We start from the raw sequence: 24720 nt of genomic DNA, 5'->3' as shown, positions 1-24720 counted from the left end.
ATGATACACGGGGACGAAGGCTGATGGGGATATCAACAGGGTAAAGTTTATACTGGTCAAATGATCGTCGGGGACGAAGGCTGATGGGGATATCAACAGGGTAAAGTTTATACTGGTCAAATGATCCACCGGGACGAAGGCTGATGGGGGATATCAACAGGGTAAAGTTTATACTGGTCAAATGATCGTCGGGGACGAAGGCTGATGGGGATATCAACAGGGTAAAGTTTATACTGGTCAAATGATCGTCGGGGATGAAGGCTGATGGGGGATATCAACAGGGTAAAGTTTATACAGGTCAAATGATCGTCGGGGACGAAGGCTGATGGGGATATCAACAGGGTAAAGTTTATACTGGTCAAATGATCCACCGGGACGAAGGCTGATGGGGATATCAACAGGGTAAAGTTTATACTGGTCAAATGATCCACGGGGACGAAGGCTGATGGGGATATCAACAGGGTAAAGTTTATACTGGTCAAATGATCCACGGGGACGAAGGCTGATGGGGGATATCAACAGGGTAAAGTTTATACTGGTCAAATGATCGTCGGGGACGAAGGCTGATGGGGGATATCAACAGGGTAAAGTTTATACTGGTCAAATGATCGTCGGGGACGAAGGCTGATGGGGGATATCAACAGGGTAAAGTTTATACTGGTCAAATGATCGTCGGGGATGAAGGCTGATGGGGGATATCAACAGGGTAAAGTTTATACTGGTCAAATGATCCACGGGGACGAAGGCTGATGGGGATATCAACAGGGTAAAGTTTATACTGGTCAAATGATCCATCGGGGACGAAGGCTGATGGGGGATATCAACAGGGTAAAGTTTATACTGGTCAAATGATCGTCGGGGACGAAGGCTGATGGGGATATCAACAGGGTAAAGTTTATACTGGTCAAATGATCCACCGGGGACGAAGGCTGATGGGGATATCAACAGGGTAAAGTTTATACTGGTCAAATGATACACGGGGACGAAGGCTGATGGGGATATCAACAGGGTAAAGTTTATACTGGTCAAATGATCCACCGGGACGAAGGCTGATGGGGGATATCAACAGAGTAAAGTTTATACTGGTCAAATGATCGTCGGGGACGAAAGCTGATGGGGGATATCAACAGGGTAAAGTTTATACTGGTCAAATGATCGTCGGGGACGAAGGCTGATGGGGGATATCAACAGAGTAAAGTTTATACTGGTCAAATGATCGTCGGGGACGAAGGCTGATGGGGGATATCGACAGGGTAAAGTTTATACTGGTCAAATGATCGTCGGGGACGAAGGCTGATGGGGATATCAACAGGGTAAAGTTTATACTGGTCAAATGATCCACCGGGATGAAGGCTGATGGGGGATATCAACAGGGTAAAGTTTATACTGGTCAAATGATCCATCGGGGACGAAGGCTGATGGGGATATCAACAGGGTAAAGTTTATACTGGTCAAATGATCAACGGGACGATAGGCTGATGGGGATATCAACAGGGTAAAGTTTATACTGGTCAAATGATCGTCGGGGACGAAGGCTGATGGGGGATATCAACAGGGTTAAGTTAATACTGGTCAAATGATCCACGGGAACGAAGGCTGATGGGGGATATCAACAGGGTAAAGTTTATACTGGTCAAATGATCCACCTGGACAAAGGCTGATGGGGGATATCAACAGGGTAAAGTTTATACTGGTCAAATGATCCGGGAACGAAGGCTGATGGGGATATCAACAGGGTAAAGTTTATACTGGTCAAATGATCCCCGGGGACAAGGCTGATGGGGGATATCACAGGGTAAAGTTTATACTGGTCAAATGATGTACGGGACGAAGGCTGATGGGGATATCAACAGGGTAAAGTTTATACTGGTCAAATGATCGTCGGGGATGAAGGCTGATGGGGATATCAACAGAGTAAAGTTTATACTGGTCAAATGATCGTCGGGGACGAAGGCTGATGGGGATATCAACAGAGTAAAGTTTATACTGGTCAAATGATCGTCGGGGACGAAGGCTGATGGGGGATATCAACAGGGTAAAGTTTATACTGGTCAAATGATCCACCGGGATGAAGGCTGATGGGGGATATCAACAGAGTAAAGTTTATACTGGTCAAATGATCGTCGGGGACGAAGGCTGATGGGGATATCAACAGGGTAAAGTTTATACTGGTCAAATGATCCACCGGGACGAAGGCTGATGGGGATATCGACAGAGTAAAGTTTATACTGGTCAAATGATCGTCGGGGACGAAGGCTGATGGGGATATCGACAGAGTAAAGTTTATACTGGTCAAATGATCGTCGGGGATGAAGGCTGATGGGGGATATCAACAGAGTAAAGTTTATACTGGTCAAATGATCCACCGGGACGAAGGCTGATGGGGATATCAACAGGGTACTTGAAATGTGTATGGGGCAAAGAAGTAATTCTAACAGTGTGGAGATGAACAATGTCAAATTTTTGAGGCAATCCGCCCCTTTATCAAAACAGATAATACAAATACAATCACATAATATATAAACAGTACTAGAAAATACAATAAGATACAGTAAAACTTGTATTCTTGGTAGTAGTTGTAATAACAACCATGAACCCTTCGCTGGCATGGGCCAAAGGTGGTGGCTTGCATGACATGTACAAAAGCCATGTTCTATGATAGAACGCTATGTCATAATGATGACATGACATAGCGTTCCATCATAGAACATGGCTTTTGTACATGTTTCATTGTCCACACTGTTAGAATCTTTGCCCGACATTTATATATGTATTTATATCACTACATGCCAGTGTTTATTATGTAGCTCTCTTTGGTATGATTACCTACTATTATAGGTACATAGGAACCACAGATAGGACATCATATGTCCGTTAATAGTATTGGAACCTCATACAAAAGTCATATATGTAACCAAACAGGGCAACATTGTCTTTCAAATTGAGAATTTTTTTGCTAAAAAACCCTTATTCAGTTGTGTTTTTTTTCCGCGTAATTCATGTATACATTAATTATTTCACTGGGTGTTTATGGTAGGGAAAGTCTGTACGACTTACAACTGCTCTGGAAGGGGAAGCCTTACCCTTCAATTAGAAGGGGAGACAACTGTACATCTTACCCTGATTCAGACAACACCTTTTTACCCTTAATTGAAAGGGGAGACAACTATCTACACCTCAATGTGCCTTGGGAGGTTGGACCTCTATAATGCTATCTACTCCTCAATGTGCCTTGGGAGGTTAGACCTCTACAATGCTATCTACACCTCAATGTGCCTTGGGAGGTTAGACCTCTACAATGCTATCTACATTATGTACACCTCAATGTGCCTTGGGAGGTTAGACCTCTATAATGCTATCTACACCTCAGCATTCCTGGGCAGGGGAGGCAACTGTCTTTTAGACATATCCTTCCTCCCTATTCTTGAAATAGAGGAAACAGAAGCCGATCCGGATAAGACAGGTTTTTTGATTGGCCGAGGCAGTGTAGATGTTGCCATGGACTCTAACAGTACTGATTTCTTCACTGGCCGAGGAAGGGTGGATGTGAGGCCATCCTCCTTACAGTCCCCAGGAAGGACTTCCAGGTAGTCATGCATGGATTTCCTTCGGAAAGATTCCCGGTCAGATTCTGAAATCTTGGATGTCCTACGACTGAACTGAGACAATAACTTGCCACCTGTCATATCAAGGTAATCTGTCTGGCTCGCTGAGTCTTTCCTGATGATCTGTAATATCACAAAAGTAGCTTTACAGTTTATACAACTCATCAATCTGATACTATATTTATCATTTATTTATATTAACTACTAAATTTTGTGGAATTACTATAAACACCATTTGTACCAATGTGTAAATGAAGAAAACAATCTATGCTGTATAAGCATGAAAACATAATGAGAAAATATCTAAATGTTACCCATATCTGTCTACATCCATACGTCATGTCATCTACTTCAATCTACCATCACTAACACACATAATTAACTTTATTAAGGATGTAAGTATCAAGTATCCAATCCTAGAATTGAGCATCGTCCCAGGGAAATACCGGTCAAATATCACAACTCTTTTAGCTAATCAGAAGAAGACATTTTAGGGTTTTGAACAAGATATCGCTAATCTGGTTTTATGAAATATGAAACAAGAATGACTCATAAGTGTCTTGCTATGTCAATATATCAAAAGCATTTTATATGGGTACATGTACATTGGCTTTGTTGTAATTCTTAAAATGTAAGGTTTTTATGCCAAAAAGTGCATTAATCCATGAAATGAAATTGACACCTTTTGGTCCTGCCCACCATTTGAACAATTTTGAATCCCCAGCCCATACAGATGCTACCAGTCGAATATGAGTAATATCTATTGCTTAGTTTCAGAGAAGAAGTCGTTTATATCAATATAGCCAAATCAACCCCTTTTGGCCCCTCCCCTAAGACCCCTGAGAGGTCATCACCACCATTTGTGCAATTTTGAATCCCTACCCCAAAGGGGTGCTACCAGGCAAATTTGTGTGATATCCATTGCTTAGTTTCAGAGAAGAAGTCATTTATATCAATTTAGCCAAATTGACCCCTTTTTGCCCTGCCCCTCAGGCCCTCAGGGTCAGCCACCATTTGTACAATTTTGAATCCCATACACAATAATGATGCTACCAGACAAATACAGGCTATATCCATTGCTTAGTTTCAAAGGTTTTGGTTTGGTTTATTCTGTTTAACGTCCTATTAACAGCCAGGGTCATTTAAGGACGTGCCAGGTTTTGGAGATGGAGAAAAGCCGGAGTACCCGGAGAAAAACCAGCGGCCTACAGTCAGTACCAGGCAACTGTCCCACATGGCTTTCGAACTCGCAACACAGAGGTGGAGGGCTAGTGATAAAGTGTTGGAACATCTGAAGCCACCGCGGCCCCTTAGTTTCAAAGAAGAAGAAGTTAATATCAATATAGCCAAAATGACCCCTTTTGGTTTGCCTCCAAGGCCTCTCAGGAGGAGCCAATTGCAACCTCACCATTTGTACAATATTGATTGTCAACCTAAAGATGCTTCCTGTAAAATTTCGTTTAATTCCAGTCAGTGGTTATGAAGAAGTCAAATTGTTGACATCTTGATTCTAGGCCTCATGGTTAATCAGAAGAAGTCATTTACTGTATCTGAGTGGGTTTTAACAAATTTGAATTCTGTGACCTTGAATATTTGTTAAGGTCATTTCTATTTGCAAAGCCTGTGTTGCATGATAACAGGAAATTGTCAGCCAAATATATTGATTCTAGGACCTCTGGTTAATAAGAACAAGTCATTTGAGTGTTTTAACAAACCTGACCCCTGTGACTTTCACATCCTACCTTGATTGGTTTTTGAGGAGGAATTTTGTTTAAACTTAGTAAAAGTTGAGAGTGGATAGACAATGGACGGACAGACAGACAAGAGAATCTGCACCACAGGATAAACTCACTTTGAGCAGGTCGGCTTACAAAATATCTATAATATGCTTAAACAGACAGTACCTTGGAGCTGGACTGTTTTGATTTCAGGTCTGGCACATTGGGCTCAATGTAATTGTAATCTTCATCATCTGGTGTTTTTTTAGCAGTTGTCTCCCCTGACCTCTTGCGCCGCCAACGAATGACTTTGTCCAGCACAAGGCCATTTGACATATCTACATAATCCGTCTGGCTGGCTGACTCTGTCCTCATGATGGACGTGTTATTCTTTTTCTTGACCGGTTTTTTCTCTTCCTCTTTATTTGATTTTGAAAGTTTCTTTGACTTGGGTGTTTTATCCTTATCTGGCCCACATGTTTCTGGGCATTGTGAACATGGAATGTCATAGGTGACTTGAGGGGGTGGAGAGTCCACATCTGCTTCCTTGGAGTTTTGGTAGGTATGGCTGCAGTCTCGGGACATATAGCTGAAGGTTGTATCAATATCGACATCAGCTGGTTTAATGTCCGGCGTTGTACTCACACAGACTTTCTGTACACATGTTGTAGTGGGTGAAGCGTCTGTCCTCTCCACAGACAAGTCGGCAGAAGTAGAACTGGGACACTTGTAGACATTCTCAGTTACCTGTGGAATATTACCCATGAATCTCATACGCTACACTCAAAATATTGTGTATTTATTTACATAAATCTTAAATAATCCTCACTTACAGAGAAAAACAAACAAACCTAGGAACAAAATTAGTTTGATGTTGTAATAATTGTTTATAGATTCAGTTAAGATTTTCATTAAATTTCATGTTAATAGCGGTAACAGTGTTATTTGATTCTCTCAGGAGGCCATATACACCATGCTCTGACACCAACTTACCTTATCTGTATCTGTGTTTGCGTATGAAGGTATTGATCCTGTACCAACAGTACTTGTCTGTAAGCTGTTTATCTTTGTCTCTGTATCCTCCTTGCTCTCAATACTTTCACTATAACTTGGCACAAACCCAACACTGTCCATGTCCTGTTCTGAATCGGAATTTACGAGATCACTCTTTTTTTCTTGTTTTCCCGACAAGGAAAGTAATGTTTTGTTTTCGTTTTTCTCCTTCACATTTGCATACTCAAACTGGTTTTTGTTGTGTAATGGACTGATGTAGCTGTCCCCGTCGGAGAACACAGAGTCGTAGTGAGGACCCATTTTCTTGGCACAGTCACTGGTGGAGTCCGAAAGCTCTGAGGTCTTACGAGCAGCCTCCCGCTCCAGGTTACACTCCTTGTTACTGCGTTTGGAGGAGTAGGTAGAGGAGCCTCGCTGTATCTCAGATTTAGTGCTTACACAGTAGGGATCAATGGCAGAATCACTCAGCTCAGCATACATGTTATCTACAAGTCAAACAGAACCACTCAGCTCAGCCTACATGTTATCTACAGTAAAACAGAATCACTCAGCTCAGTGTACATGTTATCTACAAGTCGAACAGAATCACTCAGCTCAGCGTACATGTTATCTACAAGTCAAACAGAATCACTCAGCTCAGCATACATGTTATCTACAGTAAAACAGAATCAGTCAGCTCAGCATACATGTTATCTACAAGTCCAACAGACGAACACTAGAGATCCCAGAAGGTCTGTAGCAATATGTTGGCACCCACCAATGGATCATCTTTTTCACTTTATACTTTTCTCAGATTTCCTTTTAATATTAAATTCTACGAAGTCCTGATCAATAGAGATAATAAACTTCTATGATCCATTAAGAACATATATTGCTACAGACCAACTTCAGCATCAATGACTATGAACTTTTCCAATTGATGGTTCTAATGAACAGAATTATTGACTCAGTATTGTGTATTATTAAACATTGTGGACTTAAGAAATAGTCAAGGTTTTCATTGTGTAAAATAATAAGATAAATATGATGTTTATCTTATTATTTTACACAATGAAAACCTTGACTATAGATATTATATCTACAAAAAATTGAATTGAAATTCTAGACCAATAATGGTTTACATTACATTTTACCATGAAACTTGATAGCTTGAAACTATTAAACAAAGCAACCACAAACATTTTATTTTATGGGGTTCTTGATTTAACATTATTATTATGTTATTGGGAAACCATTATAATAGAAAACATCTATATATAAAATAAACCTTGTGTTTACCTGAAGGATGGCGATCAGCGAGATCATCAAACACAGGGTTAGACAGTAACTGTAGAGACATATTGTTCCTGTTATTCAATCTTACCCTCGACATCAACCTACAACAGAAGTTTCCAGCATCATGATTCGTCCTCAATTTGTAAGAGAAATATGCCTTTAATGTTTATAAATATAACTGTTTGCCATTTTTCTCAAGTTTTAATTATTTCCAACACATACCTGGATATCTTCAGAAAATAACTTTTTTAACTTTACTAATTGCTGTTGGCCTCGATGGAAACAATCAAGGAAATTTATATAGGAAGGAAAGTGGAGTACTCGACAAGTAGTAATCCTACTTGTTGGGACAAGTGACACAGATATCTTTTCCACGTCCAATTGAGGAACTGAATCCTCGTCGCCTTGGTGAATTTGTGAGTGTGTTACCACTGTGCTATGTCCTCACCAAAGATATCTAATAATTAATTCAAAGCTACTTCATTAGAAATTCAGTGACCAAATACTTACTTTGGAGTCCGGCTGTAAGCCACCTTCCTCAGACGAACCACTACAAGTACTTACTTAGAAGTCCGACTGTAAGTCACCTTCCTCAGACTTACCACCCCAAGTACTTACTTGGAAGTCCGGCTGTAAGCCACCTTCCACAGACTAACCACCAAAAGTACTTACTTAGAAGTCCGACTGTAAGTCACCTTCCTCAGACTTACCACCCCAAGTACTTACTTAGATGTCCGGCTGTAAGCCACCTTCCACAGACTAACCACCAAAGGTACTTACTTAGATGTCCGACTGTAAGCCACCTTCCACAGACTAACCTCCAAAAGTGCTTACTTAGATGTCCGACTGTAAGCCACCTTCCTCAGTTCACAGACTAACCACCAAAAGGACTTACTTAGATGTCCGGCTGTAATTAAGCCACCTTCCTCAGACTAACCACCACAAGTGCTGACTTAGATGTCCAACTGTAAGCCACCTTCCTCAGTCCACAGACTAACCACCAAAAGGACTTACACAAAAATGTACTTAGATGTCCGGCTGTAAGCCACCTTCCATAGACTAACCACCAAAAGTACTTACTTAGATGTCCGGCTGTAAGCCACCTTCCACAGACTAACCACCAAAAGTGCTTACTTAGATGTCCGACTGTAAGCCACCTTCCATAGACTAACCACCAAAAGTACTTACTTGGATGTCCGACTGTAAGCCACCTTCCTCAGACGAACTACTACGAATACAGCCAGGATAATTAGACTGAGAAGCAGGAAGATGATGCCAGCTACCAAGTAGGTCACTGTGTCCTTGCCAGGGTCAGATCCTCTCTTCCTCAAATTCCCTTCTGCAATACATTTGATAACACTGTCAGAAATCCATCATTATTTAAAGGTTTGTTTTTACTGTAATTAGTAGAATAGTTTAATTAACAAATTTTAAGATAGCATTTTAATAATCATATCAGTGATTCAGACATGCTTTGATGACATCTTGACTGTAGGTTAACCACTGAATGATTTCATAGTTTCTAGCTAAAGTAAAACAGGGAATGAAATTTTAAATAGCAGTCTGATTTTTCAATAGTAGTTTTTTTTAATTACCGTCTTATGAAATTGAACTGATCATTTCAGTAAAAATGTTTTTTCACCACCAAGCCCCCTTAGGAACATACCGTCAGACAAGGCCTTGAAGGTGAACTTCCTGTGGGACACAGGTAGACTCCCTAGGAAGCCACTGAGTAGGCTGTCCTCTAGGACCTGTCGAAGGTTGGACATGGTCAAGGCCGGACCCTCACTGTCCAGGAACTTGGTGTATACTAGTGTATAGGTCACCATCATCTGGTGTGGCCGGCGACCAGGTCTGTACAAATTAATGAAGTGATGATTTGTATTTATGTACCACAAATTACAGAAATGGAAACTTGCATAAGATGCTAAAACTGATTTTCAGTTCTTGCTTTAGGAAAATAATCTATTTTCTTCATCCTAAAATTCAGCAAAAGATGGAAATCGGTCAAAAACTGAAGGGACAACACCTGACAATCAAACATCATAAGGAATAGAAATACTGAGAATCTCACCTTATGTAGATATTGTTGGTCCTGACACGATCCTCGGTGTTTACCATCCCTGAGTACAGCATACTAATCTGTAACACAAAGGCAGGGACTTCAAGGCTTGCTGTTAACATGGGTCATCACCTTCCTAAATAATAGAGAATGTCCACATCATACTGACCGGGTAATGGTCAAGGCTTGCTGTTAACATGGGCCATCACCTTCCTAAATAAATGTCCACATCATACTGACCAGGTATTTTTCTTTAAACACTCACCTCTTTGGTAAAGTTGTGTTTGAAGAGCCAGCCATGTTTGTAGAACGTGTGATACGGCTTCTTTACCAAAATGGTGGCAGTGTATTTCTTAGTTACTGAAATAGAATATACACTCTATACTAATACAATCAGCTCAACATCAGTAACAAACAAGAGAACACAATAAAATGATCTACAGACCTCTCTGTCTGTACCTGGTACAGTCCCTCCCCGTGTAGGGTACAGTGTACCTTACCTCTCTGTCTGTACCTGGTACAGTCCCTCCCTGTGTAGGGTACAGTGTACCTTACCTCTCTGTCTGTACCTGGCACAGTCCCTCCCTGTGTAGGATACAGTGTACCTTACCTCTCTGTCTGTACCTGGTACAGTCCCTCCCTGTGTAGGGTACAGTGTACCTTACCTCTCTGTCTGTACCTGGCACAGTCCCTCCCTGTGTAGGATACAGTGTACCTTACCTCTCTGTCTGTACCTGGTACAGTCCCTCCCTGTGTAGGGTACAGTGTACCTTACCTCTCTGTCTGTACCTGGTACAGTCCCTCCCTGTGTAGGGTACAGTGTACCTTACCTCTCTGTCTGTACCTGGTGCAGTCCCTCCCTGTGTAGGGTACAGTGTACCTTACCTCTCTGGCTGTACCTAGTACAGTCCCTCCCTGTGTAGGGTACAGTGTACCTTACCTCTCTGTCTGTTCCTGGTACAGTCCCTCCCTGTGTAATCTAGGGTACAGTGTACCTTACCTCTCTGTCTGTACCTGGTACAGTCCCTCCCTGTGTAATCTAGGGTACAGTGTACCTTACCTCTCTGTCTGTACCTGGTACAGTCCCTCCCTGTGTAGGGTACAGTGTACCTTACCTCTCTGTCTGTACCTGGTACAGTCCCTCCCTGTGTAGGGTACAGTGTACCTTACCTCTCTGTCTGTACCTGGTACAGTCCCTCCCTGTGTAGGGTACAGTGTACCTTACCTCTCTGTCTGTACCTGGTACAGTCCCTCCCTGTGTAGGGTACAGTGTACCTTACCTCTCTGTACCTGGTACAGTCCCTCCCTGTGTAGGGTACAGTGTACCTTACCTCTCTGTCTGTACCTGGTACAGTCCCTCCCTGTGTAGGGTACAGTGTACCTTACCTCTCTGTCTGTACCTGGTACAGTCCCTCCCTGTGTAGGGTACAGTGTACCTTACCTCTCTGTCTGTACCTGGTACAGTCCCTCCCTGTGTAGGGTACAGTATACCTTACCTCTCTATCTGTACCTGGTACAGTCCCTCCCCGTGTAGGGTACAGTGTACCTTACCTCTCTGTACCTGGTACAGTCCCTCCCTGTGTAGGGTACAGTATACCTTACCTCACTATCTGTACCTGGTACAGTCCCTCCCTGTGTAGGGTACAGTGTACCTTACCTCTCTGTACCTGGTACAGTCCCTCCCTGTGTAGGGTACAGTGTACCTTACCTCTCTGTCTGTACCTGGTACAGTCCCTCCCTGTGTAGGGTACAGTATACCTTACCTCACTATCTGTACCTGGTACAGTTCCTCCCCGTGTAGGGTACAGTGTACCTTACCTCTCTGTACCTGGTACAGTCCCTCCCTGTGTAGGGTACAGTATACCTTACCTCACTATCTGTACCTGGTACAGTCCCTCCCTGTGTAGGGTACAGTGTACCTTACCTCTCTGTACCTGGTACAGTCCCTCCCTGTGTAGGGTACAGTGTACCTTACCTCTCTGTACCTGGTACAGTCCCTCCCTGTGTAGGGTACAGTGTACCTTACCTCTCTGTCTGTACCTGGTACAGTCCCTCCCTGTGTAGGGTACAGTGTACCTTACCTCTCTGTCTGTACCTGGTACAGTCCCTCCTTGTGTAGGGTACAGTGAACCTTACCTCTCTGTCTGTACCTAACACAGTCCCTCCCTGTGTAGGGTACAGTGTACCTTACCTCTCTGTCTGTACCTGGTACAGTCCCTCCCTGTGTAGGGTACAGTGTACCTTACCTCTCTGTCTATACCTGGTACAGTCCCTCCCTGTGTAGGGTATAGTGTACCTTACCTCTCTGTCTGTACCTGGTACAGTCCCTCCCTGTGTAGGGTACAGTGTACCTTACCTCTCTGTCTGTACCTGGTACAGTCCCTCCCTGTGTAGGGTACAGTGTACCTTACCTCTCTGTCTGTACCTGGTACAGTCCCTCCCTGTGTAGGGTACAGTGTACCTTACCTCTCTGTACCTGGTACAGTCCCTCCCTGTGTAGGGTACAGTGTACCTTACCTCTCTGTCTGTACCTGGTACAGTCCCTCCCCGTGTAGGGTACAGTGTACCTTACCTCTCTGTCTGTACCTGGTACAGTCCCTCCCTGTGTAGGGTACAGTGTACCTTACCTCTCTGTCTGTACCTGGTACAGTCCCTCCCTGTGTAGGGTACAGTATACCTTACCTCACTATCTGTACCTGGTACAGTCCCTCCCCGTGTAGGGTACAGTGTACCTTACCTCTCTGTACCTGGTACAGTCCCTCCCTGTGTAGGGTACAGTATACCTTACCTCACTATCTGTACCTGGTACAGTCCCTCCCTGTGTAGGGTACAGTGTACCTTACCTCTCTGTACCTGGTACAGTCCCTCCCTGTGTAGGGTACAGTGTACCTTACCTCTCTGTCTGTACCTGGTACAGTCCCTCCCTGTGTAGGGTACAGTATACCTTACCTCACTAGTCTGTACCTGGTACAGTTCCCTCCCCGTGTAGGGTACAGTGTACCTTACCTCTCTGTACCTGGTACAGTCCCTCCCTGTGTAGGGTACAGTAGTACCTTACCTCACTATCTGTACCTGGTACAGTCCCTCCCTGTGTAGGGTACAGTGTACCTTACCTCTCTGTACCTGGTACAGTCCCTCCCTGTGTAGGGTACAGTGTACCTTACCTCTCTGTACCTGGTACAGTCCCTCCCTGTGTAGGGTACAGTGTACCTTACCTCTCTGTCTGTACCTGGTACAGTCCCTCCCTGTGTAGGGTACAGTGTACCTTACCTCTCTGTCTGTACCTGGTACAGTCCCTCCCTTGTGTAGGGTACAGTGAACCTTACCTCTCTGTCTGTACCTAACACAGTCCCTCCCTGTGTAGGGTACAGTGTACCTTACCTCTCTGTCTATACCTGGTACAGTCCCTCCCTGTGTAGGGTATAGTGTACCTTACCTCTCTGTCTGTACCTGGTACAGTCCCTCCCTGTGTAGGGTACAGTGTACCTTACCTCTCTGTCTGTACCTGGTACAGTCCCTCCCTGTGTAGGGTACAGTGTACCTTACCTCTCTGTCTGTACCTGGTACAGTCCCTCCCTGTGTAGGGTACAGTGTACCTTACCTCTCTGTCTGTACCTGGTACAGTCCCTCCCTGTGTAGGGTACAGTGTACCTTACCTATGTCTGTACCTGGTACAGTCCCTCCCTGTGTAGGGTACAGTGTACCTTACCTCTCTGTCTGTACCTGGTACAGTCCCTCCCTGTGTAGGGTACAGTGTACCTTACCTCTCTGTCTGTACCTGGTACAGTCCCTCCCTGTGTAGGGTACAGTGTACCTTACCTCTCTGTCTGTACCTGGTACAGTCCCTCCCTGTGTAGGGTACAGTGTACCTTACCTCTCTGTCTGTACCTGGTACAGTCCCTCCCCGTGTAGGGTACAGTGTACCTTACCTCTCTGTACCTGGTACAGTCCCTCCCTGTGTAGGGTACAGTGTACCTTACCTCTCTGTCTGTACCTGGTACAGTCCCTCCCTGTGTAGGGTACAGTGTACCTTACCTCTCTGTCTGTACCTGGTACAGTCCCTCCCTGTGTAGGGTACAGTGTACCTTACCTCTCTGTCTGTACCTGGTACAGTCCCTCCCTGTGTAGGGTACAGTGTACCTTACCTCACTGTCTGTACCTGGTACAGTTCCCTCCCCGTGTAGGGTACAGTGTACCTTACCTCTCTTCTGTACCTGGTACAGTCCCTCCCTGTGTAGGGTACAGTATACCTTACCTCACTATCTGTACCTGGTACAGTCCCTCCCTGTGTAGGGTACAGTGTACCTTACCTCTCTGTACCTGGTACAGTCCCTCCCTGTGTAGGGTACAGTGTACCTTACCTCTCTGTACCTGGTACAGTCCCTCCCTGTGTAGGGTACAGTGTACCTTACCTCTCTGTCTGTACCTGGTACAGTCCCTCCCTGTGTAGGGTACAGTGTACCTTACCTCTCTGTCTGTACCTGGTACAGTCCCTCCCTTGTGTAGGGTACAGTGAACCTTACCTCTCTGTCTGTACCTGAACACAGTCCCTCCCTGTGTAGGGTACAGTGTACCTTACCTCTCTGTCTGTACCTGGTACAGTCCCTCCCTGTGTAGGGTACAGTGTACCTTACCTCTCTGTCTATACCTGGTACAGTCCCTCCCTGTGTAGGGTACAGTGTACCTTACCTCTCTGTCTGTACCTGGTACAGTCCCTCCCTGTGTAGGGTACAGTGTACCTTACCTCTCTGTCTGTACCTGGTACAGTCCCTCCCTGTGTAGGGTACAGTGTACCTTACCTCTCTGTCTGTACCTGGTACAGTCCCTCCCTGTGTAATCTAGGGTACAGATACAATGGTCCTGTCCTTCCCTTGTAATACATGTCCCTCCATTTTCACACTCTACAGTTGTACATGACTGATCTCCTCCTACAATGTAAAATACTTCCACATATTATTGGCTTAAATTCATTATACAAAAGCCTATGTTCACTTTTTTTCTGTAAGAATTTTCCATTCAACTAGTTTGGTAGATCAATGCATCGGGCACTTGGTCTTGAGTTCAATCTCATGTGGAGCACATTGTTCACCTACGTTATATAATTCATAGTTTTCAGTTTATAGTATGAGTTTCTCTGGAGTTTTACCTGAACCAGGATTAACATACAATGTGTATTTACCTGTATATGTCAGTGTTGTTGTTGATGTCTGGGTAATTACAAAGGATATGATTGGCTGGTGAGTGGTCAGTTCCTTGGGATCCCCTTCACATAACTGACCAGTTATATTCGCCGGACAGAGACAGTGGTAGTTGCTGTCAGTAAGAAGAATACATGTGCCCTGAGTTCTGACAGGGATTTATCTTACAGGGGTTGTGTTCACAGTTATGTCCCCTTGTCAGACCAGGTGTAGATCCCACACACACATGTATACCCCGACTCCTGGTCAGGGGAGACAACACAGGTTCCATTGTTTAGACATGGGTTCATTTCACAGCTTGGCACAAAGGCTATCTCACAGTTATCTCCCTTCCATGAATTTCTGCAGTTACACTTATAGCCGTTACCAGTGCTTGTACAAGTGCCGTCATTCTGACAAGGATTCTCACGACAATCAATGACCTTGTCCTCACAAAACTGACCTTGGAAGCCAAGAGGACATACACATTGTGGCATGTGGAGTTCTGTTAGATTACAGATGGCGTTGTTTTGGCAGTAGCCTACGTAACATGCCCGAAAGGGGGAATCACAGTTGGTGACCCCCGGGGGACAGACACAGGTGTGACCTCCATCTGAACCTAACACACAAGTGCTGTTAGCCTGGCATGGACTCGAGTCGCACACGTTAATTACCACCTCACAGCTGCCTCCTGGAATCAAGGTATGCAAAAAAAAAAAATATATATGAATATAAAAAACCATGGTCATATATATATGTATTGGATCATTGAATGAAGAATTTATTAAGATACTGGGGATCATACCCAACAAATTGTGATAAATTAAACTATTTGCCCTCATTACATCCTGACATAGTGTGTAGTAAATAATATAAAGCATAAAGATATCAAAATGAAAAAAAAAAAAATATTTACCGGTGTACCCATGCCTACAATCACAACGGAAATCAAAAGGAAATGGTCCATCCGAACATGTAGCCTCATTCTGACATACACCCAGCAGACATTCATTGATTGGTTCATCACAGTGATCACCCTGGTAACCATAACGACAGTCCTCACACTCAAACCCACCAATCAGGTCTGTACATTGTCTGTGTCTCGTACAGTTATTAGACAGTGGTGACAGACATTCATTTACATCTAAAACCGGGAAATGCAGGTAAATACAAATGTGGAGATAAATAAAACGGTTAAATATAGATAAATAAACCAGTTGAATATAGATAAATAAACCAGGTAAATATAGATAAATAAACCAGGTAAATATAGATAAATAAACCAGGTAAATATAGATAAATAAACCAGGTAAATATAGATAAATAAACCAGGTAAATATAGATAAATAAACCAGGTAAATATAGATAAATAAACCAGGTAAATATAGATAAATAAACCAGGTAAATATAGATAAATAAACCAGGTAAAGATACTAGTTAAATATAGATAAATAAACCAGGTAAATATAGATAAATAAACCAGGTAAATATAGATAAATAAACCAGGTAAATATAGATAAATAAACCGGTAAATATAGATAAATAAACCAGGTAAATAAACCAGTTAAATATAGATAGATAAACCATGTAAAGATACTAGTTAAATATAGGAAAAAGAGGTTAATAAACCAGGTAAATATAGACTTAATTCCTGTTTCAAACTGAAATATACAAACAAATTTGATTTTGAAGGGTTAAAGCTCAGCTAGGCTACCAGAAATTTCCGTTTAGTTGAGTGGTAGGATGCATTCCTATAGAGGTCACTAGTTGGAGCCCCAGCACGGGCGGGGTATTTTCAATTACTCCTTCCTATTACAGAATCATTAACTTATTGCAGGCAATGTATACCATAATTTCTTATGTATTGCATGTGGGTTATATGATTTAAAACATTGTAAAATGCTTTCTGCCAATTATCTGATGAAGCAGGATATCTTATGAAGTGTTTTCCAAAAAACAAAAATACTGCAGGCTACACGATACTAGAATGGTACATTTACCTGCACATGGACATATCAAGTAAAAACAATTCATTAAGTATATCTAACAAGAGATCCCAGAGGGATCTTGGCACCCACCATTGAATGATCTTTATAGGTTCCATGTCAGATTGATCTTTTCTCTTTTTTTACCCTTCCTCTTACTAATCTGTGTAAATTGAGAAACATCCCTCAGGTGCTTTTTAAACAAGGGAAACTTATATATGAAATTTGAGATTTAGCGATAATGGCTGTCTGTCGACAATGTTTTCAGATTTGTCCAAATATGCATCACGACGGACCAAGGGGAACCTACATATGAAATTTGAGAAAGATCCCTACAGTACCTTCTGTAAAATAGCGATAACAAACTTCAGTTGTCAAAATCCAAGATGACTGTCTGTTGGCCATGTTGTTAACCGACTAGTCCCAAAATGAAATATGCACAACAAGGGACCAAGGGCAACAGATATATCAAATTTGAGAAAGATCCCTTCAGTTATTTCTGAGAAATAGCGATAACAAACTTCAATTGTCAAAATCCAAGATGGCTGCCTGTCGGCCATGTTGTTATCCGACTGGTCCCAAAATGAGATATGCACAACTAGGGACCAAGAGAAACCTATATATAAAATTTCAGAAAGATCCCTTCAGTTCTTTCTAAGAAATATCGATAACAAACTTCAATTGTCAAAATCCAAGATGGCTGCCTGTCAGCCATGTTGTTATCTGATTGGTTCCAAAATGCAATATACATAACAAGGGACCATGGGGAACCTATACATATGAAATTTGAGAAAGATCCCTTCAGAACTTTCTCAGCAATAGCGATAACAAACTTCAATTGTCAAAATCCAAGATGGCTGTCTGTCGGCCATGTTGTTTTCCGATCGGTCTCAAAATGCAATATGCATAACTAGGCACCAAGGGCAACCTACATATAAAATTTGAGAAAGATCCCTTCAGTACTTTCTCAGAAATAGCGATAACAAACTTCAATCGTCAAAATCCAAGATGGCTGCCTGTCGGCCATGTTGTTTTCAGATCGGTCCCAAAATGCAATATGCATAACTAGGCACCAAGGGGAACCTACATATGAAATTTGAGAAAGATCCCTTCAGTACTTTCTCAGAAATATCGATAAAACAAGAGATCCCAGAGGGATCTTGGCGCCCACCATTGAATGATCTTTATAGGTTCCATGTCAGATTGATCTTTTCTCTACTTTTCCCTTCCTCTAAGTCTTACTAATCTGTGTAAATTCAGAAACAGCCCTCTAGTACTTTTCAAACAAGGGGAACCCATATATAGAATTTAAGATTTAGCGATGATGGCTGTCTGTTATTTTCGGATTGGTCCCAAAATGCAACACCAGGGACCAAGGGGAACCTACATATGAAATTTGAGAAAGATCCCCTCAGTACCTTCTCAGAAATAGCGATAACAAACTTCAATTGTCAAAATACAAGATGGCTGCCTGTTGGGCAGGTTGTTTTCTGACTGGTCTCAAAATCCAATATGCATAACTAGACACTGAGGGCAACCTACAAATGAAATTTCAGAAAGATCCCTTCAACAATTTCTGATAAATATCGATAACAAACTTCAATTGTCAAAATCCAAGATGGCTGCCTGTCGGCCATGTTGTTTTCCTATTGGTCCCAAGATGCAATTTGCAGAACTACAGACCAAGGGGAACTTACAAAAATGTTTGAGAAAGATCCCTTCAGTACTGTCTGAAAAATAGCGATAACAAACTTCAATTGTCAAAATCCAAGATGGCTGCCTGTCGGCCATGTTGTTTTCCCGATTGGTCTCAAAATGCAATATGCATAACAAGGCACCGAGGGGAACCTACATTCGAAATTTGAGAAAGATCCCTTCAGTACTTTCTGAGAAATAGCGATAACAAACTTCAATTGTCAAAATCCAAGATGGCTGCCTGTCGGCCATGTTGTTTTTCGATTGGTCTCAAAATGCAATATGCATAACTAGGCACCAAGGGGAATCTACATATGAAATTTGAGAAAGATCCCTTCAGTCCTTTCTCAGAAATAGCGATAACAAACTTCAATTGTCAAAATCCAAGATGGCTGCCTGTCGGCCATGTTGTTTTTCGATTGGTCTCAAAATACAATATGCATAACTAGGCACCAAAGGGAATCTACATATGAAATTTGAGAAAGATCCCTTCAGTACTTTCTCAGAAATAGCGATAACAAACTTCAATTGTCAAAATCCAAGATGGCTGCCTGTCGGCCATGTTGTTTTCCGATTGGTCTCAAAATGCAATATGCATAACTAGGCACCGAGGGGAACCTACATTTGAAATTTGAGAAAGATCCCTTCAGTACTTTCTGAGAAATAGCGATAACAAACTTCAATTGTCAAAATCCAAGATGGCTGCCTGTCGGCCATGTTGTTTTTCGATTGGTCTCAAAATGCAATATGCATAACTAGGCACCAAGGGGAATCTACATATGAAATTTGAGAAAGATCCCTTCAGTACTTTCTCAGAAATAGCGATAACAAACTTCAATTGTCAAAATCCAAGATGGCTGCCTGTCGGCCATGTTGTTTTTCGATTGGTCTCAAAATGCAATATGCATAACTAGGCACCAAAGGGAATCTACATATGAAATTTGAGAAAGATCCCTTCAGTACTTTCTCAGAAATAGCGATAACAAACTTCAATTGTCAAAATCCAAGATGGCTGCCTGTCGGCCATGTTGTTTTCCGATTGGTCTCAAAATGCAATATGCATAACAAGGCACCGAGGGGAACCTACATTTGAAATTTGAGAAAGATCCCTTCAGTACTTTCTGAGAAATAGCGATAACAAACTTCAATTGTCAAAATCCAAGATGGCTGCCTGTCGGCCATGTTGTTTTTCGATTGGTCTCAAAATGCAATATGCATAACTAGGCACCAAGGGGAATCTACATATGAAATTTGAGAAAGATCCCTTCAGTACTTTCTCAGAATTAGCGATAACAAACTTCAATTGTCAAAATCCAAGATGGCTGCCTGTCGGCCATGTTGTTTTCCGATAGGTCTCAAAATGCAATATGCATAACTAGGCACCAAGGGAAACATACATATGAAATTTGAGAAAGATCCCTTCAGTACTTTCTGAGAAATAGCGATAACAAACTTCAATTGTCAAAATCCAAGATGGCTGCCTGTCGGCCATGTTGTTTTCTGATTGGTCTCAAAATGCAATATGCATAACTAGGCACCAAGGGGAGCCTACATATGAAATTTGAGAAAGATCCCTTCAGTACTTTCTCAGAAATAGCGATAACAACCTTCAATTGTCAAAATCCAAGATGGCTGCCTGTCGGCCATGTTGTTTTCCGATTGGTCTCAAAATGCAATATGCATAACTAAGCACCAAGGGGAACCCACATATGAAATTTGAGAAAGATCCCTTCAGTACTTTCTCAGAAATAGCGATAACAAACTTCAATTGTCAAAATCCAAGATGGCTGCCTGTCGGCCATGTTGTTTTTCGATTGGTCTCAAAATGCAATATGCATAACTAGGCACCAAGGGGAGCCTACCTATGAAATTTGAGAAAGATCCCTTCGGTGCTTTCTCAGAAATAGCGATAACAAACTTCAATTGTCAAAATCCAAGATGGCTGCCTGTCGGCCATGTTGTTTTCCGATTGGTCTCAAAATGCAATATGCATAACTAGGCACCAAGGGGAACCCACATATGAAATTTGAGAAAGATCCCTTCAGTACTTTCTGAGGATTAGCGATAACAAGAATTGTTTACGGACGGACGGACGGACGGAGGGACGGACGGACGGACGGACGGACGGAGGGACGGACGACGGACCACGGACGCAGGGCGATTTGAATAGCCCACCATCTGATGATGGTGGGCTAAAAATTCAATTGTCAAAATCCAAGATGGCTGCCTGTCGGCCATGTTGTTTTCCGATCGGTCCCAAAATGCAATATGCATAACTAGGGACCAAGGGGAACCTACATATGAAATTTGAGAAAGATCCCTTCATTACTTTCTCAGAAACAGCGATAACAAGAATTGTTTACGGACGGAAGGAGGGACGGAGGAACGGACGGATGGACGACGGACTCAAGGCGATTTGAATAGCCCACCATCTGATGATGGTGGACTAAAAATATGTTTATTAACAGTGTTCACTTGTCAAGGCAATACAGGCCTCAACTGTGAGAGCTAAACACACACAGTGAGAGCTTACCCTGATCGTGAACTTATACTTTAATTACGCAGCAGATAACCTGTGGGTAATGCACCAGAGAGGGCTTTAATCTACAGATTTAAGGTCATAAAACCATTAATTTGTTTTGTGCAGGTAATTTAATGGAGTGGCAACAAACAGAAAATGATGGTTTTCAAATTAAGATAAAAGTATGAAGGACTATGTGAGGACTTACCTAAGCAATGACTACCTTGCCGCATTCTGACATTACCATGGACATTTCCCACAACCTCTGTCCAAGCCACAACATTTCCATAAGTTTTGTTACAGACATTCTGATTGGCTAACTTCATGATATCTTCATTATCAAGTACCCAATCAAAGACATTGAACTGCGACATTTCTCCAACAAAAGCCTCTGAGCTACTGAACGTATCACCAACAGAGTCTTGTTCCTGGCCTGTAGTTAAGATTGACAGTGGCTCAGTTACAATTGTCTTAAACACCATCAGTCTAGTCTAACATTAATCATCTTTAACATCATCAGTTAGTTTATAAAGTTCAGATTTATTATAAAGGAATTATTATGACAGGACTTATGATATGGGCTACACCCTGTTGGCCAGTACCTACTAAATTTGTTTGTTCAATAAAATCTTTGTAAAATGACATTATGTTCATCTGTAAAACTGAATCTCCTCGATGATATATAAATAAACACAATGTGTAGATTTTCTGTTGTATACCTAAGACCAGGTATCCCTCTCCTGGAATAGTGTAACCTGGTGCCAAGTTATCTCCCCTGTCCACTCTTGTTCCATTGACAAACAGCCACCAGAGGCCGCCACTGCTCTGCCAGGCCACACAAACATGCTGCCACCTCCCATCGTTCACCCCAACACTGGTCACAACAACATCACCATGGATGTATAACTGTAAAAATAAACAAGAATGAGAAAATAAAAAACTACAGAAAATGTCGGCAAACGCAAATCCCCCTGATCCTATGCAACAATGTATCCCATTGTAACAGGAGAGGGGAAAATGTAGCGGCCAGACCGGGGTTCGAACCGGGGACCCTCCGAACACTAGCCGTATGCTCTACCAATTGAGCTACCTGGTCACCGATGATCGACCCAGTCCAGTCCCGCTACACACCTCCCTCCTTTTGTTCAAGTCTTTGCCCTCGAAGAAACACGAGACCCTTATACTTCCACCGTGGGTATTTTACCGTGGGTATTTTAGTTGGGCGCCAATTTTGTAACAGGAGAGGGGAAAATGTTGCGGCCAGACCGGGGTTCGAACCGGGGACCCTCCGAACACTTGCCGGATGCTCTACCAATTGAGCTACCTGGTCACCGATGATCGACCCAGTCCAGTCCCGCTACACCATAAAGAAGATCAAAGGTCATCAGAGGTCAAATGTGACCTTTGACCCTTTAACCTTGACAAGTGACCTCATGAATGTGATCAGGTGTAGAGCTAGATGTTATGATATTACGGTGTAACAGATGATGGACAGACATGAGTCACACTATATAATGCCCATCCCCTAAATTGATGGGGCATAAAAAACAGCTTACGTATTTTTATCAGTGGACTTAATTGGTAAGAGGGGCCTACCTTGAGTTGTCCATAATCCGTAAGGGTGAACATGTTGCTCTCCTGCCAGGCTAAATCATTGGTCTCCACAGCATATGAGAATGGTGTGCCATAGTTCATGGTGTCCACAGTCCTCACCCACATACAAGCTGTGATAGACTCCAGACTCCCTGGTGCGGGGCGAAGCAGCACAGTCCCAGGAGACCCCAAATCATCAAAAACCAGGTCAAAATCAGGAGAAATTACTGAAAATCACAAATCATTGTCCGAAATGAGATAAAAATTTTAGAAAATTTACAGCAATTAATCAGTAACTATAATGTCTGAGAGTAAACAACTTTCCTAGATTTCAACCTTACCATGCTGACACTGCTGACCTCCAAAGCCTGGTTCACATCTACATCGGGGACTTCGGTCTATAACTACACACACCCCTTTGTTCCTACACACGACCCCTACACAGGTCTCTCTGCTGGGGGTCCCACACTCCACACCTGTATACTCCGGTGTACAATTACAGGTGTGACTTGTTCCCGAGGAAATACATGTTCCACCATTTCTACAAGGCTGGGACACACAGTAGTCAGGCTGGTCGCAGAGTTTACCTTTATGAACAATAAAATACAGAGTATTTGAATCTAAACCAAGAGGTATGATGGGCCTGTATCATTTACTTAAATGTAGTATTCAATGTTGTCCACAACACCATTTAGATTTGTGGCCAACTGAGTGAATCAAGGTAGAACCTGTTTAATGCTTGTGACCTTGAAATTAGTAAAGGTGTGTTCAAAATGACCCTGTGTGTGTTTGATGAAAGCTTCAGGTTAAATAGCAGTATTTTAGTTGTTTGAATGATAACAAAGCTAGTTGACAAACGTGACCTCAAGTATGAGTCAAGGTAACTTCTTTTTGTAAACTTTGTTGGGTTTACCTCAGGAACCTACTGATGTAGTGGGAGTGGGAAAATGCACGGCCAGACCGGGGTTCAAATCCGGGACTTCCGAACACTAGCCGGATGCTCTACCAACTGAGCTACCTGGTCGCCGACGATCAACCCAGTCCAGTTCCGCTACATTGATACATTGTATCATATGGCAGTAGGTCCATATTGATTGAAATTGTTCAAAGGAAAAAGTTGATGACATAACAGATGAACTGCAAATCCTATACTAAGACATAATATTCACCTGTATTTCAGGCAGGTGTGCTAAAATATTTGTACGAAAACGGGACACCAGATGTGAAACTATTTGGCAAGATGAACCTATGTCTCAAGAAAGATGAACCTATGTCCCAAGCAAGATGAACCTATGTCTCAAGAAAGATGAACCTATGTCCCAAGTAAGATGAACCTATGCCCCAAGTAAGTTTCAAATAAGAAATTCCAGTGACAAGTGCTGCAGGAAATCAGGCCTGAACAGGTTTTTGACAGATTATTTGATGTAGGTCAAAATGTAGGTCAAAGTGACCTATTTTTCATACTTGACCCACTACCTTCCTAGGTTAACATATGCCCCAGCCAAGTACATGTATTAAGGTCCAGTGACAAGTAGTGTAGGAGATAGAGCCTGGACAAGATAACGGAAGGATTAGACGAAGGATGACACAACTCAGAACTACAGTCTTCCCCAGTGGGAAACTAATACTATGCGGGTAAGTGTAACAAAACTAAGCTTCTAAATGACATGGATGTTGTATCAGATAAAAGTTTAGTAGTGGGTACACATGTACCTAATACTTGTGTATCTGTGTATATATGTTCATCCTCAGAACAGAAATCCTGTATCATTACCTATAAATCCAGAATCACATCTACAACGGAAGTTCAAGTCGTCTGTCTCACAGTCACCATGGTAACAAGGTCTGGAGGCACAAGGGAGATAACTCTGACAGTGACTTCCTGTGTAGGAGAAGGGACAGTAGCAGTGATAGCCCAGGTCAGTATCCTCACAGGAACCTCCATTTTCACAGGGACTGGAGCTGCACAAACTCATCCGCGTCTCACATCTCTCACCTGTTAAATACAGTTAAAAGAAATAGAGTAGTGGTTGAATACAACACCTGTAGTGGTTGAATACAATACCTGTAATAGT

General features: G+C 42.5%; 1 protein-coding gene across 1 annotated transcript in view; it reads right to left on the bottom strand.

The window, feature by feature from the left end:
* Positions 1-9934: 9934 nt before the first annotated feature.
* LOC117338613 (sushi, von Willebrand factor type A, EGF and pentraxin domain-containing protein 1-like) overlaps positions 9935-24720 on the bottom strand; it is a 41026-nt gene continuing 26240 nt past the window's right edge. The window contains 9 exon segments of the mRNA XM_033899971.1: positions 9935-10034; positions 14474-14602; positions 14854-15542; positions 15768-15995; positions 21261-21485; positions 21772-21958; positions 22649-22872; positions 22987-23232; positions 24420-24641. Of these exon segments, the coding sequence (XP_033755862.1) occupies positions 15058-15542; positions 15768-15995; positions 21261-21485; positions 21772-21958; positions 22649-22872; positions 22987-23232; positions 24420-24641 (1817 nt within the window). The 3' untranslated portion in view covers positions 9935-10034; positions 14474-14602; positions 14854-15057.

This window comes from Pecten maximus, chromosome 11 (assembly GCF_902652985.1).
Source record: "Pecten maximus chromosome 11, xPecMax1.1, whole genome shotgun sequence".
Classification (NCBI taxonomy): Eukaryota; Metazoa; Mollusca; class Bivalvia; order Pectinida; family Pectinidae; genus Pecten; species Pecten maximus.
The sequence above is the reverse complement of the archived record's forward strand: the minus strand, read 5'-3'. Positions and strand labels throughout refer to the sequence as shown.